Source organism: Haliaeetus leucocephalus, unplaced genomic scaffold (genome assembly GCF_000737465.1).
Source record: "Haliaeetus leucocephalus isolate CR32 unplaced genomic scaffold, Haliaeetus_leucocephalus-4.0 Scaffold953, whole genome shotgun sequence".
Lineage (NCBI taxonomy): Eukaryota > Metazoa > Chordata > Aves > Accipitriformes > Accipitridae > Haliaeetus > Haliaeetus leucocephalus.
The window spans coordinates 908,527-922,313 of record NW_010973389.1 but is presented as its reverse complement, the minus strand read 5'-3'; the positions used below and the strand labels follow the sequence as shown (position 1 = coordinate 922,313).

Here is a 13,787-nt window from a genome sequence, read left to right as displayed (position 1 = left end):
AAGGTACAAGGAAATTAGGTCATAGTCATAAAGGAGATGATTTTTTTACTGTTGTTTTTCCCTTTGATTTCTTTTTGTTATACCATTGTTATTTGCTGTTCCTGTTTTATATTTTCACTTTTTCTTTTGTGGTGATATGCCTGCTTCTTTGCTTAATGCATAGATGAGCCTACATGATGTCCTGTTTCCACATCTTTAATGCTAGATTCCCACTTAATTTGTCTTTCATAGCTCCTGCTAACTTAGAAAATATGACCAGAAGCTGAGTAAAAATAAAGGTAAATGGGAATATCCTGAAGCCTTGATCTTTTTTCCTAAGTATGCAAATTTTTATATTAATCTGATCACCTGTGATCAAACCGGTCCAGACTCATGGTCTGGACAGACAGAAAAAAGATAGGCAATGTAAAGGAACAAAGATGATGAGACTTGAAATAAGAGCAGGACAGTCAGCTAGGAGTTCACCCTCTTTACAAAATAAAATTTGAATGTTTTAAGTGAAGGATATGTGAATTTTAGCAGATTTGTAATGGTTTGAAGAAAAGTCTAGTACAGTCAGAGTTACAAAAATGAAGTCTGTGGAACATTCTGGCCAATCCGAAACTGACAAACCATTTTTCCCTTTGTGCTTTTAACATAGTTTCAACAGAAACTGTTTTATTACATAGCTGCAGCACAAAAATTTGGATCAATGCCAGTGTTAAAACACCGTCAAAGTGAAAATACGCTCTACATGTTGAAACAAGCCAGTTGAAACTAGTCAAAGAGAAAAGCAAACACAGCTCATTCTACCTCATAAAAAAAGTAGATTTGAATATGAGCAACCATTCTGATTTATAATAGGCAAAAGGTAGTTAAATGTGAAGCCAGGCTGCTGTGAGCCAGCTGTGGGTCATGCTTCCTCATAAATAGTTCAGGTTGATAGTGCGTGTGTAACCCTACTGCACATCACTCCTCTCTGCTGCCAGCTGGTAAGTCAAAACTGATTCCTTAGCTATATGTTTCAGAAGAAACTGCATTGTTTGGCTCTACAAAATTGGGGTTTGTTTCTTTTTTAAGAAGTTTTGTCATTTGCCCACACTGGGGAAAATTTTTTTGTGTGTGTTTCTCAGGTGTGTGTATGTGGGAGATCCTAATGCATGGGGTAAAGCCCTTCCAGGGAGTGAAGAACAATGATGTGATTGGGCGAATTGAGAACGGTGAGCGGCTCCCAATGCCTCCAAACTGCCCTCCTACCCTCTACAGCCTTATGACCAAGTGCTGGGCATACGACCCTAGTAGACGACCCAGGTTTACTGAACTTAAAGCACAACTCAGGTAGGGTTATACTTTTGAAAGGTCATTTCCTTGTTCAGAAATATTTATTTTTGCTGTATCTTCTGTTACAGTATTTTCTTTCTGTGGAAAATGCAAGACATAGTATATTAAGTTTATCTTCAGAAGGCTAGGTTGTTGCTGCCCTTTTGGAAATCTGGACCTTATCTGTTGGAGAAAATTAGACTAGGCAATAAATTCAAATACTTGGAAGTATGAATCACCTTCTTTCTCTCCAAAGAAAAACTCCAGATTTTACTAGCAATTTGTTTATAATTTTAGCTATGCATGCTGCAATCCTTGGGGAGAGGGGTAGAAAGAATTTGTAGCGATTACCTAGTCAAACATGCAGTGGATAGTTCTGGGGCAGAAATGTATCCTTTCTTGAATAAATGAACCATCAGGTGAGTGCTGTTGAATGTTATTTTCATAACATATGTAGCACACTAGTTGTGCTCTGACAGCTGTGTCTGCACAATTGCGGAGCCTGCAATAAATGCAACATCATTAACTAGAAATTCTTTTGTCCTTTGTAAACCAGAATATAGACTGCCTTATGTTTATCTGGGAATAAATGTGAGCACACACTTTTGAGACCAGTCTAAATTCACACCCTAGTTTATTCTGCAATAATTTATTCCAGTGTCCATATCTCCCATATAACCAGCCGCAAAATGGGAGTGATATTTAAACTTTGAAACATCACTGAGATACTGTGCAGGCACATTTGATATTTGTGACCACCTTTGGCATTTTATGAGTGCTCAGTATCTATTTTGCCTAAGTCAATATAAGCTTCAAAGTATAGGTAGGTATTGTAATCCACTCTTGGATTTGCTGTAATTCATTGCCGAATTCTTCAGTTTTATCTTACATCTTTCAAAGTTGTGCTTTGTGGCATGTTTTATTTTCGTAATACCATTTTGTGCTGTCGCTGGATGTTCATGGTACAAGGTAATTCATAGGTGGTTAAAATAAGGGACGTTTTTAATATAATTATGATGCAGTTTCAGAGTTGCTATATGGATAACTTAGCTACCTTTAAGTTTTTCCTGTTTCTTAAAATTTCATACAGTTCCACCGTCTGTTACTTGAATATGTAGCCCTTCTCACAAATAACTTACCATCCTATTGACTGTGTGGGGTTAACCACAAAGGAAGGAATGGTAGGGCTGGGTAAGGAAAAGATACGACACAGTTGTCTGATTTGGGTAATAGGTGGAAATTGGCAATTAAGTGTTTCTCTTTTTTTTTTTGGCTCTGGAAGAATAGGGTTCTTTCTCATTTACAGTAAGATTGTACTGATAACTTACAGCTGACCAGCACGGAGGAGAATGAAGCCCTAAAAAAATGTGACTAGGTAGATGGCTATGGTGTGTAAACCCAGGCAGAGAGAGTATCTCACCAGCAAGGGTAGAGGATGAGTAAATCCAGAGTAAAAGTAATTGTGTTGAGGGTTGACATAAATGTAGGCTGTACTCAGACAGAGAGTGACAGCAGCAGCATTTAAAATGGGATGAGTCTGGAGGGGGAACGGGAAAAAAGTGAAAGACATGGAACAGTATCGCCAGATAAACAGGATAGACCAGTGTCCAAGAGCCTGGCTGTCCTCAGAAATGCACAGCCAAAGGGCGAGAACCAACACTGACAACATGCAGCAAGGCAAATTTTCATTAGTTAGGAATCAAAACGTTTCCCAGTGTGCATGGGTAAGCTCTGAAATAGGTCACCCAGAAAGACTCTGGAATTTCAGTGCTGGGAGACTTTCAAACCTGGACTGGAAAAGTCTCTGAGCAGCCTCACCTCACCATGCATGAGCCCAGCTTTACCAGGAGATTGGACTCAAGACCTCCAGGAGTCCCTTCCAACCTAAACGATTCTCTGGTTCCAGATGAAAAACGCACTGAGGGGGGTGGGTTTTTGCTCCTCTAGTCATGCGAAGAGATTCGAAGCATTGTTTAGAGGACAAGCTGTCTCCTGGGGCCACAGTAACCCTACACCCCAGTTTTTACTCTCACTGAAGCAAAAAGTTTTCTGCCACTCCAAACCGGTGACCTTTATCTCCTGGAAGTTAGGCAGCACGGTTGTCCTTAGGGCTTCTTTGCGCTGCTCGCAGAGTCAGCCTCTTGTTGGAAAGGTTGCCAGTTCCCTTATGATGAGGCAATCTCAGGCAGCTAGGAAAGATTGTGTTTCAAAACTCAAATTCCCATGAACTTGCGAAAACAAGCCATTTCCCTGGTGGCCTTTTCTGTGTGGTGTTGCTGCTGCTCGTTCTGGATCCTATCCAGGATAGTCTTTTCAAGCTGAGAGCAGACTAGTTGTTTGCTTGAAGCCAATGATACAGCACCGCAACGTTCCTCTCTGTTTTGATGAGAAAAAGCGGCTTTGGGAAAAAACTTCTTTTCTGCGTCTGAAATAGCACTGATGGGAGCATAAGCATTTCATGTGTTCTCTGTTGATTTGATGCATTTCCCATTTCCTAGTAAAATCTGCTTTGCACAAACTTTATTTGCAGCTGCTTGTGCAATGCAAAGATGCTGATTACTGTAGAATTTATGTCCTGTTATTAGGGTAGTAGTAAGGCTTGATACTTTGTAGCATTTGATGTGTCCAGAGCGGATAGGGATGCATTAGTCTTCTCAGCAAACGCAAAAACAAATGGGTGGATTGTGCATTTCCAAGTTTAATTCCTCCTCACATCCTAGGTCCCTTTTTCAATTTTGGGGGGTGGTAGAAGTGAGAATAAGTCAGGAAAGTGAGGTGCTACCCTACTACTCCTGGAATTCTGTCACAGATTGGGCCAGAATTAGATTCTGTGAATCGGGAAGCGTGTGTTGCCTTGATGATTTTGTGTAGAAGAGATTTTTAGTCTTGCACTACATGGTAAATAGTATGAGGCCCTTCGCAAAGAGTTTAATGTACCCAAATCACGCAATATCACTTTTACAGCATTTCTCCTCAGAATGACTCCTAGCCACTTACTAGAACCATACACTTACTATACTATATTTGTACACTCACTATAACGATAGACTATCTCATACATACGTGTATTATTAAATTTAATTTATTCTTTGCTATGTTTAATATGCTGCAGGTGTGTATTGCTAAGGTATCACCAGTATACTCAAAGGCTTTCTTATAAGTCAGCTCCCAGGCTTGTGCTTGCGAGTTGTTCCCTTTGGTTGGTAATTCTGTTAAAACTTGAGGTTTTTTGCATTGGAGATTAAGTTGGATTTTAATTTTGAGCTTTCAAATTAATGTAATTGCATGACATTTTTACTGCATCGTTGAATGAATTTTGTTTAAAGTACCTTTCTCCTAAAAAGAGCAAAATAAGCAGCGGTAATATCGTTGCTGTGTTAAGAGTGTCAGTCTGGCCCTCTGTTGGTCACTGGTGAAGATGCACAGGTTTTAACAGAGTGGATGACCCCACTAGCATCCTAGCGCTGCAGGTCACATTAAATACAGCTCTAAAAAGAATGAAGAAAAAAATTACTTTTTTGATTCATGCTTTTAAAGTCTGTTTTTTATGAAAACAGTGAGATAATTAACTGATGAGAACTGGACTTGAGCTTTCTTGTGACTGCATTTGATGTAGGTCCTGAAATGTTGCTTATAAAAAAAAGAAACAAAACTGGTAAGAGTGAGGGCAGTTTGAGTCCTCTCCTTTTGTGGCATCTTGCAAAAAAAATATTTTAAGACATACTTGAAAAACATGATGGAGGCTACAAAATGCTTCATTAGCCTTTTGCTCTTTGACAGTGACCATTAAGAATAATATATAATCCATATGAAAGTGATTTTAAATTAGGGCAGTATGCAAAAATATGTTCATTTGCATTTCTGGTAGCCGGAGACCACAGAGAGAAAAAAAAGCTGCTGCTTGTTCAGGGTCAGCACTTTCTGTAGGTTCCCACATCACCATAGCAGCAAACACTGGTATTGCTGTGCCTTTTGAAACATAAGGATACATTTTAGTATTTCAGATATTCCTACACTGAAGCTCGGAGTAAATGTTTCCTTCTCAATGTCACAGGCCAATTTCAGTAAAAAGATTATTTGTAAATTAAGTAACTTTATCAATTATGCAAACTTCTAATAGTTGAGATTTTTCATCAGACTAAATTTAGCCAAGAAGACGAGTTAAGTTTGTCTGTACTACCTCAAGATTTGCTAGGGAAATCATATGAATAGAAGTACTTCTCTGCTTCCTCCTCTTTGCTGCTAAAAATATGTGCAGTTTGGGAAAATATGCCTAGATCTGACTTTCCTGACCTTCTGTAAATTCTAATAAACTGTTCAGAGTACTTGAGCAGCTGCACTGAGAAAAGGTCAAAAATATCTCTTGGCATGCTTTCACTCTGTCTATGGATTGGTCTTCCCTTTGTAAAAACAAAGACGTTTCTGTGAGTCATTTATATTCTTTGTGTTCTTTCAAGTAATGCTTTTCTGAGGCATTTCTATTTTATATTCTTGTCAGCAGTACTCAAGGGCATCCCAGTACAAATTCTGCAGCCGATCAGCCTTTGACCAGGCTACTTACTGGGTTGCTGGGGAAAGGACCTCCTGATGACACAGGCAAAGGGAGCAGCGTGGGATGAATTAGAGTTGTAAGGCAAAAAGCTGAGCCTATGTTATGAAAAACAAGTAATTTCAGTAGAAATTTGTCATTTCCAGTGATATGATTGAAGTTAATGGTGTTGTATTGAATACCGTGACACCACAGAATTGGCTTTGATAGCAAGGCAGATAGGTATTGGTGTTTCATTCCTTTTTATGGAAAAATACGACTGTGCTGTGACAAATTATGCTTATGGCCCCAAATTGTCAATAAGCCATCTCTAAATTTAGTTAGCTGCTTTTAGCTGACTTCTCTTCCATTCTTTTGCTCAGATTAGAGCAACTACGGTATCAACAGCTTTGTTAAAAATCTGTGTTCTATTCATGCAATATCTGGGTGGATTTTTTGTGGTGTTTTGTTGCGGTTTTTTTTTTTTTTAAATCTTGAGGTATTTCTTGAAAGATCATAATTGTGGTTCATGGCTATGGATGCATGTTGACTGATTACTTGAGCTACATAAAAATGCATGCTGAATATCTGAAGTGTGACCTAGCTTTAAAGCAGTGTTTTTTGGCTAGTTCTTCATGGGTTCAGATAGGAAATACTGCTTTTTCCTTATTCTGAAGGAAGAGAAAGGTAAAAGAGAAAGATTTTCTCGTTTTAGTTCCCTCTGTTGCACTCTAGCTATGTTTCCGTGGTAGTTCTATCAGGATGGCTTTTGCAAATAACGTGTCTGATTTTGGTTTTGTTCCACATTCTTGTGCTACTTCAGCAGTGATGGATTGAAATTGCAGCAATACTTACAAACTTGGTTTAGCTGCAGTGAGACGAGATGCCTTCTCTGCTTTTCAGAAGTGGCATAGATTTTTTTTTTGGCTGAGTAAGGAAAAGCAAAGTTCTTGTCTCCAACCAAGCAGGAATTTATTCTTGAAATAAGCAGTAAAGTTCCAAGATTAGAATAGATTGCTGTAGTTGACCTCATCCCCCTGCATGAGTAATTCTGGGTGGTTATTTAGCAGACTGAGCAGGAGATTATAAACTCAGAACCTAGCTTTGTTTCTGGAATCTCTTGAGTGATAAAGAAGCTGGAATAGCTCCTTTGCAGGATTATCTTTACACTGGGGATAGCAATATGTAAATAATCTTCCCTACTCACATCTCCAGACTATCCATGTAGCGTGCAGCTCCAGCGAATTTTCAGCTCCCTATTTCAAAGCTTCATTCTGAGTATTTTTCAAATGGCAAATATCCAACATTAATAATCCACATAGCAGAACTGGGAGGAGGCTGCTGTGGGGGCAGCAGTATCACGTTGAACTTCAAACAGTCTTTTTAATAGTCAGAACAGTGGTAAGTAGCGAACTAGTTTTACTACTGTCTTGTACTTTGTTGAAAATGTAGCCTTTTGACCTGAATGTTTAGAAGCTGAGTGAATACTGTCAGATATTTCTGTTGTGCTAAATTAGTTTGCTGAATGTGTTCCTGGTTAGGCTAAAATGTCAGAGCTGAAGACATAGTAAAATGTTTTTTGTCTGCTTTGTTAAAAAAAAAAAATCCCAGTGATCTGAAGCTCTGTTGAGTTTCAGTAAAGAACATTTTCAGTTGGTTTTGAACCTTTGCAGCAGTTCAGCAGAATATTTTCTTGGGAAAAAGAAATTTTCATGCAAGTAAGTGCTTGAGTCTTTGAGGATTTCTCTGTGTAATTATACATCAAAAGAACTGTTAACAAGCAAAAAAAATTTGTGCAAGATCAACCACAGCTTTCTAAAATCACAGTGCTGCTTCTGTTGTTAAAAGCATGCTGATAATCCTACAGAAGTATTTCTTCCTGATACTGGTTTTCAGAAATCTAACCAATATAAGTAAAAGAAGTTTGTGGTTCTGTGCTCAATTGCTTTGTCGAATAATGTTCCTAAGTCTGAAAAATGTGAGAGCTCTGGGGAGAGGTTTGTGAGACACTGAACTGGAGTTTTGCTTAAATATAATACTTTTTTCTTAGTACGATACTGGAGGAAGAGAAGCTGCAGCAAGAAGAACGAATGAGAATGGAATCTAGGCGACAAGTCACAGTGTCCTGGGACTCAGGAGGATCGGATGAAGCTCCTCCCAAGGTAGCTAAGACTGCAAATTATGTGTGTTTAAAAAAAAACCAAACAAAAAAACCCCTTTTTATTCCATTTATTTCTTAAAAGCCTCCTTTGACGGGTTTGTTCAAACAAAGCCATTCTGGCCAATTTTGTCATCATCTGCTAATACTTGCCTGAAATGACCTGACTCTACTTGACCTATTACTAGAACTGATCCATGCTATAATAGCACACTAACGATTTGCTGTTTCTTTTTTCTTCTTTCTTGTAGCAGTCCTATGAAATGTTAGCTAGTGAGTTCTCATACCAGTGTGAAGTTTATTTATAACAGATCAGTGAGAGGATAGAAATCAACTAACTGCATTTTCCTTATTCTGGACAGAAAATTAGGGGTTTGCTTTCAAGGACCTTATTTGTTTTAGCTTACACTTAATTTTGTTTTATTACATGTCTGTCCTGTTCGGATGTCACTGATGTGTTCTGCAGCTGTGGTAGTCTAACATCACCAGTTGCTGAGCACTCTTCTCTCAGTAACTTGGCTGCTTCTCATCAGAGTTATTTTGTACTTTGAAGGATTGAGCCTGTATTTTGAAGAATTTAATTTTGTGCAGGCACCACTGTATTGTGGACTATTACCTGTGTCCTGATCAATTTGTGATGAACTCTTGTATCTGTAAACACAAACCCTGGTACAGATAATAATTTCAATAGTACTTGTGTGGCACCTTCTGCTGCACATGTCCCCCAACAGTCATAGGAAGGCAACTTATTTTTATTTTGTTTTGTTTCCCCATTCCCAGGTTGTTGCCTGATAGATTTCCAAGCTTGGTTCTGCATTTTGATAGTTTTATGGCAACCAAGAAATACGGGCAGTGGAATTGTTGCTTTCATTTCAGGGTTAAAAACAGCAAACAATCCATCAACCTGTTTAGTCATCTGAGATTAACTAGCAGGATTTGGTGTGTATATAAACAGACGATGTTCTGCGTTACAGAAGCAGATAAACTGCGTAAATTTGAACAATGTGGTACTTAATTATTACAACTTTGTTTGAAGAATTTGTTTAGTCTTGAAGCTTTGGGGCTAATCCAAATAGAATAAGTACCTTTTACTAATGTAATATATGAGCTACGCTGCATTAGAAATGATCATCATTAGAGCTTTGGGTGTGATGTATAAACTGAAACACTTGACAAAAGATGTGTTAAGATTGAAATTAATTCTACCACTGCATATCTTTTTTGAGGAAGTCAGTACGTCCTCACTGTATATGCAATACATGTGTTGGTTAGGTTTTTTTATATAGTATTTTTGTGTAAAATACGGGTGTGCATACTAATGACATTTGAACAAGTTGAATTTCATAGATAGGAGATTTTAACTGTCTCTTAAGTTATTATCTGATTTTCTAATGGTGTCAACTGATTTTTTTTCTTCCAATAATTCATTATAAAAAATTCAGGTCTTTATAGGTCTTAACTTCCATTTTATTTATAACCTTAAACTCCTACACATTCTCAAATAATTCACGGATATCACAATTTGTACTACAAAATTACTTGTATCTCACCGTGGTTTCCATTAGAAACCTAAGACAGAATATACCCTAGTACAGAATGATATTTTTCATGAAGTGGTGATAAAATTCTACAATCTCAAAGTAATGTGATGGTCGCCTTTAACTGCCAGAAGGACTGAAGGAGCCCATTGCAGAATGATGAGGACTGGGGGCTTTTTTTCCCTCTTTCGTTGATTTTTCTCCTACTGAAACACCCAGCAGCACTGTTCCTCATCAAAAAAAAAAAAACAAAAAAACCCCAAACAAAAAACCCACAACAAAAAAACCACCCAGATACACTTTGGAGGTTAATACCAAACAAAACAACAGAATACTTCTGCTTGGAAGATAGTGTATTGTTCTGAGCAACATTTTCCAACATAACTTCTCTCAGTAGTGTGAAATTTCTATACCTATTCTGGCAAAAGGATGATCTGTTCAATGTGTGCAGAAAACCAGGCTCCTTTTCGTGCATTTTTTTTAATAGTGCTGTCCAAATTTCTGATGACTTTTCTCATGTATTCCTGTGATTATACATCTTGTTTGTTTATGTGTAAAGTACTGCCCTTTTCCTGAAGGGGTAAAGACAATCAAATAAAGACTCTTGATAGCTGGTCTTGAGCTGTCCTTTCTAATCAGAGCTAGTTGTGTCTTGTTTTTCCTTGGCTCGGAATGGGTTGCAAAACAAAGCATGGATAATGAAGCGACCATGGAATTCAGAATATGATGAAAAGCACCTTCCATGTTGAGGCAGTTAGTTACACAGAAGTTAATTATCAGAACTAACTTTAGTCCTCAGAATAACACATGGAAATAGTTATGCTAAACAAACCAGTTTGATTTGTGTTCTGACTGAGGCGAAGGAATTTACTTTGGGAACAGTCACAGAAACAACAAATTAATAGCAAAACTTTATGTACTGCAGATCGTGAACTTAGGAACAATGCTATATTTGCACCGGGAAACTTGATTTAAGAATTATGTTCCTAGGTGATGTCCTCTCTGGAGTTAAACAGCACAGAGCAGGTCATTTAGTGCAAGCAATTAAATATACACAAAGAATTCACAGAGCAAGCATTATTCATTGACATACCTAGCAAACAATTCGGCTGCATCCACTTCCAAGCGAAAATGGAGGAAAACTTAATTTTAGTTGTTTAAAAAAATGTTAATCAGTTTAGAATATTTATTTCAGGGGTTTTTTCGAGCTTGCTTTTGTGATGCACTACCTGTAAATGTTTGTCTCGCCAAGGAGTAATTTTCTGGTTTTAGTTTTCTGTTTCTAAAGACTCTAAAAATTCCTTTACATTTACAGCCCAGTAGGCCTGGTTACCCCAGTCCGAGATCCAGTGAAGGGTTTTATCCAAGTCCACAGCATATGGTACAGCCAAATCATTACCAGGTATTACATTTAACACTGTGCATGTATTTTTTCAAATGTGGGGTTTATAACTCAGTTGCAGCTAGTGGGTTTGATTCATGTCACATGGTTTATTTTCATTCAGTTCTGTCAAATGTTTTTTGTTCTACTACATCAGAACAAACTCTAAACTAGCCTGGTAGGTTTACTCAGGATGACAAATATTTTCATATCTGATATGGTGCTCAAATTCCTAAAACTGCAGTGAAACACATCAGACATTTTCATATTTATTGAAAGAATGTGGTGTTCATGTGAACGTGTGTCCTAAGCCATGAAATTACTTGCCTTATGAAACGGCATTAACTGGTGGACTTTCCTTAGGCTTATTGATACTCTGTTCCCTGATGTTTCTCTGAAACATTTATATTTTCTATTGGCTGATAGCTGCCTTTAGATCTACCACATCGTATAGTCACAGGTTTTGCTTTTTCCTAACACTGCTGAAGAAATGTAAAACAAAAGTTTGTCATGAAAGTACTTTAAGCATTCTTGGGCTTGTTCAAAGCTACAGCCATATACAGCAGTCTTGGTCAAGACTTTTTTTTCTCCGTGGAGAGGGGGAGGTTTTCATTATTCTAATGAGTACTTCAGGCTCATTAAAACTGCTTTTGATTTTCCTGTGTAGAAGTTCTCAGGCCATGCAGCTAAGCACACTAATTACATGCTGTCACTCAAGACTTAAGTTTGTAACATACACTAGGGGGTGTATTTTTATATGGCTCTGTAGGGCGATGTTTGCAGGCTCCTAGTAACTTGAATATGAGCTCTGCATGTGTAGCTCTTACAAATGTATCAATGGATTTATTTTTGTTCATGAGAGGACTTAGATCTTCTTAACTTCAGAGGTTAAAACACTTTCTAATGCTGCTGGTTTGATAGGTATCCTCAAATAGTTATTGTCAAAAGTTACAGTAATATTTCTATATATTTATATATAGATATTCTCAAATAGTTATTGTTCTGATAGGCATCCTCAAAGACTTAAAAAAGAGGGTTTGTGTCATATTTTGGCTTGGCTTCCTTCTTCTGATGTTGCTTCTCCTCCTACCTCTCAGTGACTGCTTGAATTGAGTCATTTCTGCGCTCTCATATTTACTCCCTTGGTGTGTGTAGGGGAAGCTATGAATAATGTGGAAGCATAGGTCTTACTAATATAACTTTTTTTTCTTTTTTCTCCACTACCACCCCACCCCCAAGGTGTCTGGCTACCCTGGTTCTCATGGGATACCAGCCATGGCAGGCAGCATTTATCCTGGGCAGGCTTCTCTCTTGGATCAAGCAGATTCCTGGAACCATCGGCCTCAGGAAATATCAGTGTGGCAACCAAACATGGAGGTATCGTGAACTGACACATCTGTTGTTGAGCTCTGTAAAGTAAATAGATTTTTTTTTATTATTTAGGTACATTTGGAGATTACTGCAGGAAAATTGTTTCTTTGGTATTTTTTTAATTGCCTTACTGCAGTGGGATAGGAGTCATAACTGAATTCTATTCTTTTTGAAACAAATCGTGCTATGTGATGTTGGGCATACAGTGTGCTCTTACACAAATTCTTGATGAAGTTATTACTACTTTGTATCTTAACTGAGTGATAACAAATATTTTGTGTTTGTTAAAAGAAGGCTTTACTGAAACTTACTGCTGTTAATAGAGATGGGAACATTCATGTAAAAATATTTAATATCATTACAGTTTAAAAATACTTCTTGTGGGAGATATCCAGCATAGCTAAAGTATCTGAAGCTTCTCTGTAACTTAGCCGGAACAGAAAATGAAATGGTCTGCAAAACTGTTCTTGAGTTGTATTCCTGTTAGGTGCTTTTCAGCCTGTCATGATTGAACAGAGCTGCTGCAAGGAACATCAAGTTAATCATCCCTTTAACCTTCCATCATTTTTTTTCAGTTCTCCTCCAGTATTTTATACTTTTTTCATTCCATTTTATCCTCCCACAAAGATTCACTTTGTGCAGCTTCTGTCTTAAATCCATTCCCTCTCTAATCAATGCTCTATTCTCTGTGCCTCTCACAAACATTTAAGTGATAACTGAGGCTTACCCCTTAAATAAAGACGAGCAGATATGTGTCCAAGTCTTCAATTTGCCTCTGCTTACTCTTGGTTGATTTGGCCATATATAGTTGAGGGTTGTAGCCCCAAGTAGTTCAACATCCCTGTAGATTATCGACTCTAGAAACAACTTAGTCTAACTATGTCGTGCTTGAATAAAGTATTGGTGGAAGCACAGGAATGCTTTGCACGTGTTCGTAATAATAAGTCACAGCCAAAGTTTTCACAAAAACTTGGGAAGTTGGTTGTCTAAAACCAATGTCAGTGAAGTTTGTTACCAAACTCCCCTCAGCTTTTTGAAAAATACTAATTTATACACTACTTGCTAATGATTTCCAGACAGCGTTGGGATATGGTATATGGAGTATTGTAAGCTTAAGACATGCGTAAAAACTTGTTAAAAACTCCATTAAAAATGTTTTTGTGACATGCTTTGCAAGTGTCAGCTAAAACTGAAAAGCGTACTTATTTCGGGTAAAAATGTATCTTGCAGCTTTTAACAACTGGCTAGTTACATTATTGCTCAAGACCGAGAAAATGAAATTGATAAATCTGTTTTTGTTGTCCAACTTAAATGAAGTGCAATATATGAAGTTACAATGTTGCTGAAAAACAAAACAGAATTTTTCAAATCTTTTTGGTTCCAGTGATTAGGAGCAAGGCAGATAAAATGTTTGTAGTTGGAAAGAGTTTCTTCTGATGGTCTGCTTCAGTTTATAAGGAGTTGAAGCAACTCTGCGTGACTGCTGTTTTGCATTTCGGCTTTTAAAAAAAT

The 13,787-nt window shown here is 37.7% G+C and overlaps 1 protein-coding gene across 2 annotated transcripts in view; it reads left to right on the top strand.

Moving 5' to 3' along the window:
* PTK2 (protein tyrosine kinase 2) overlaps positions 1-13,787 on the top strand; it is a 132,180-nt gene that overhangs the window by 92,870 nt on the left and 25,523 nt on the right. For both annotated transcript variants that reach the window (XM_010584205.1, XM_010584204.1), the window contains exons 20-23: positions 1,113-1,317; positions 7,878-7,989; positions 10,839-10,925; positions 12,144-12,281. In XM_010584205.1, coding sequence (XP_010582507.1) covers positions 1,113-1,317; positions 7,878-7,989; positions 10,839-10,925; positions 12,144-12,281 — 542 coding nt within the window. The remainder of the gene's footprint in view (positions 1-1,112; positions 1,318-7,877; positions 7,990-10,838; positions 10,926-12,143; positions 12,282-13,787) is intronic.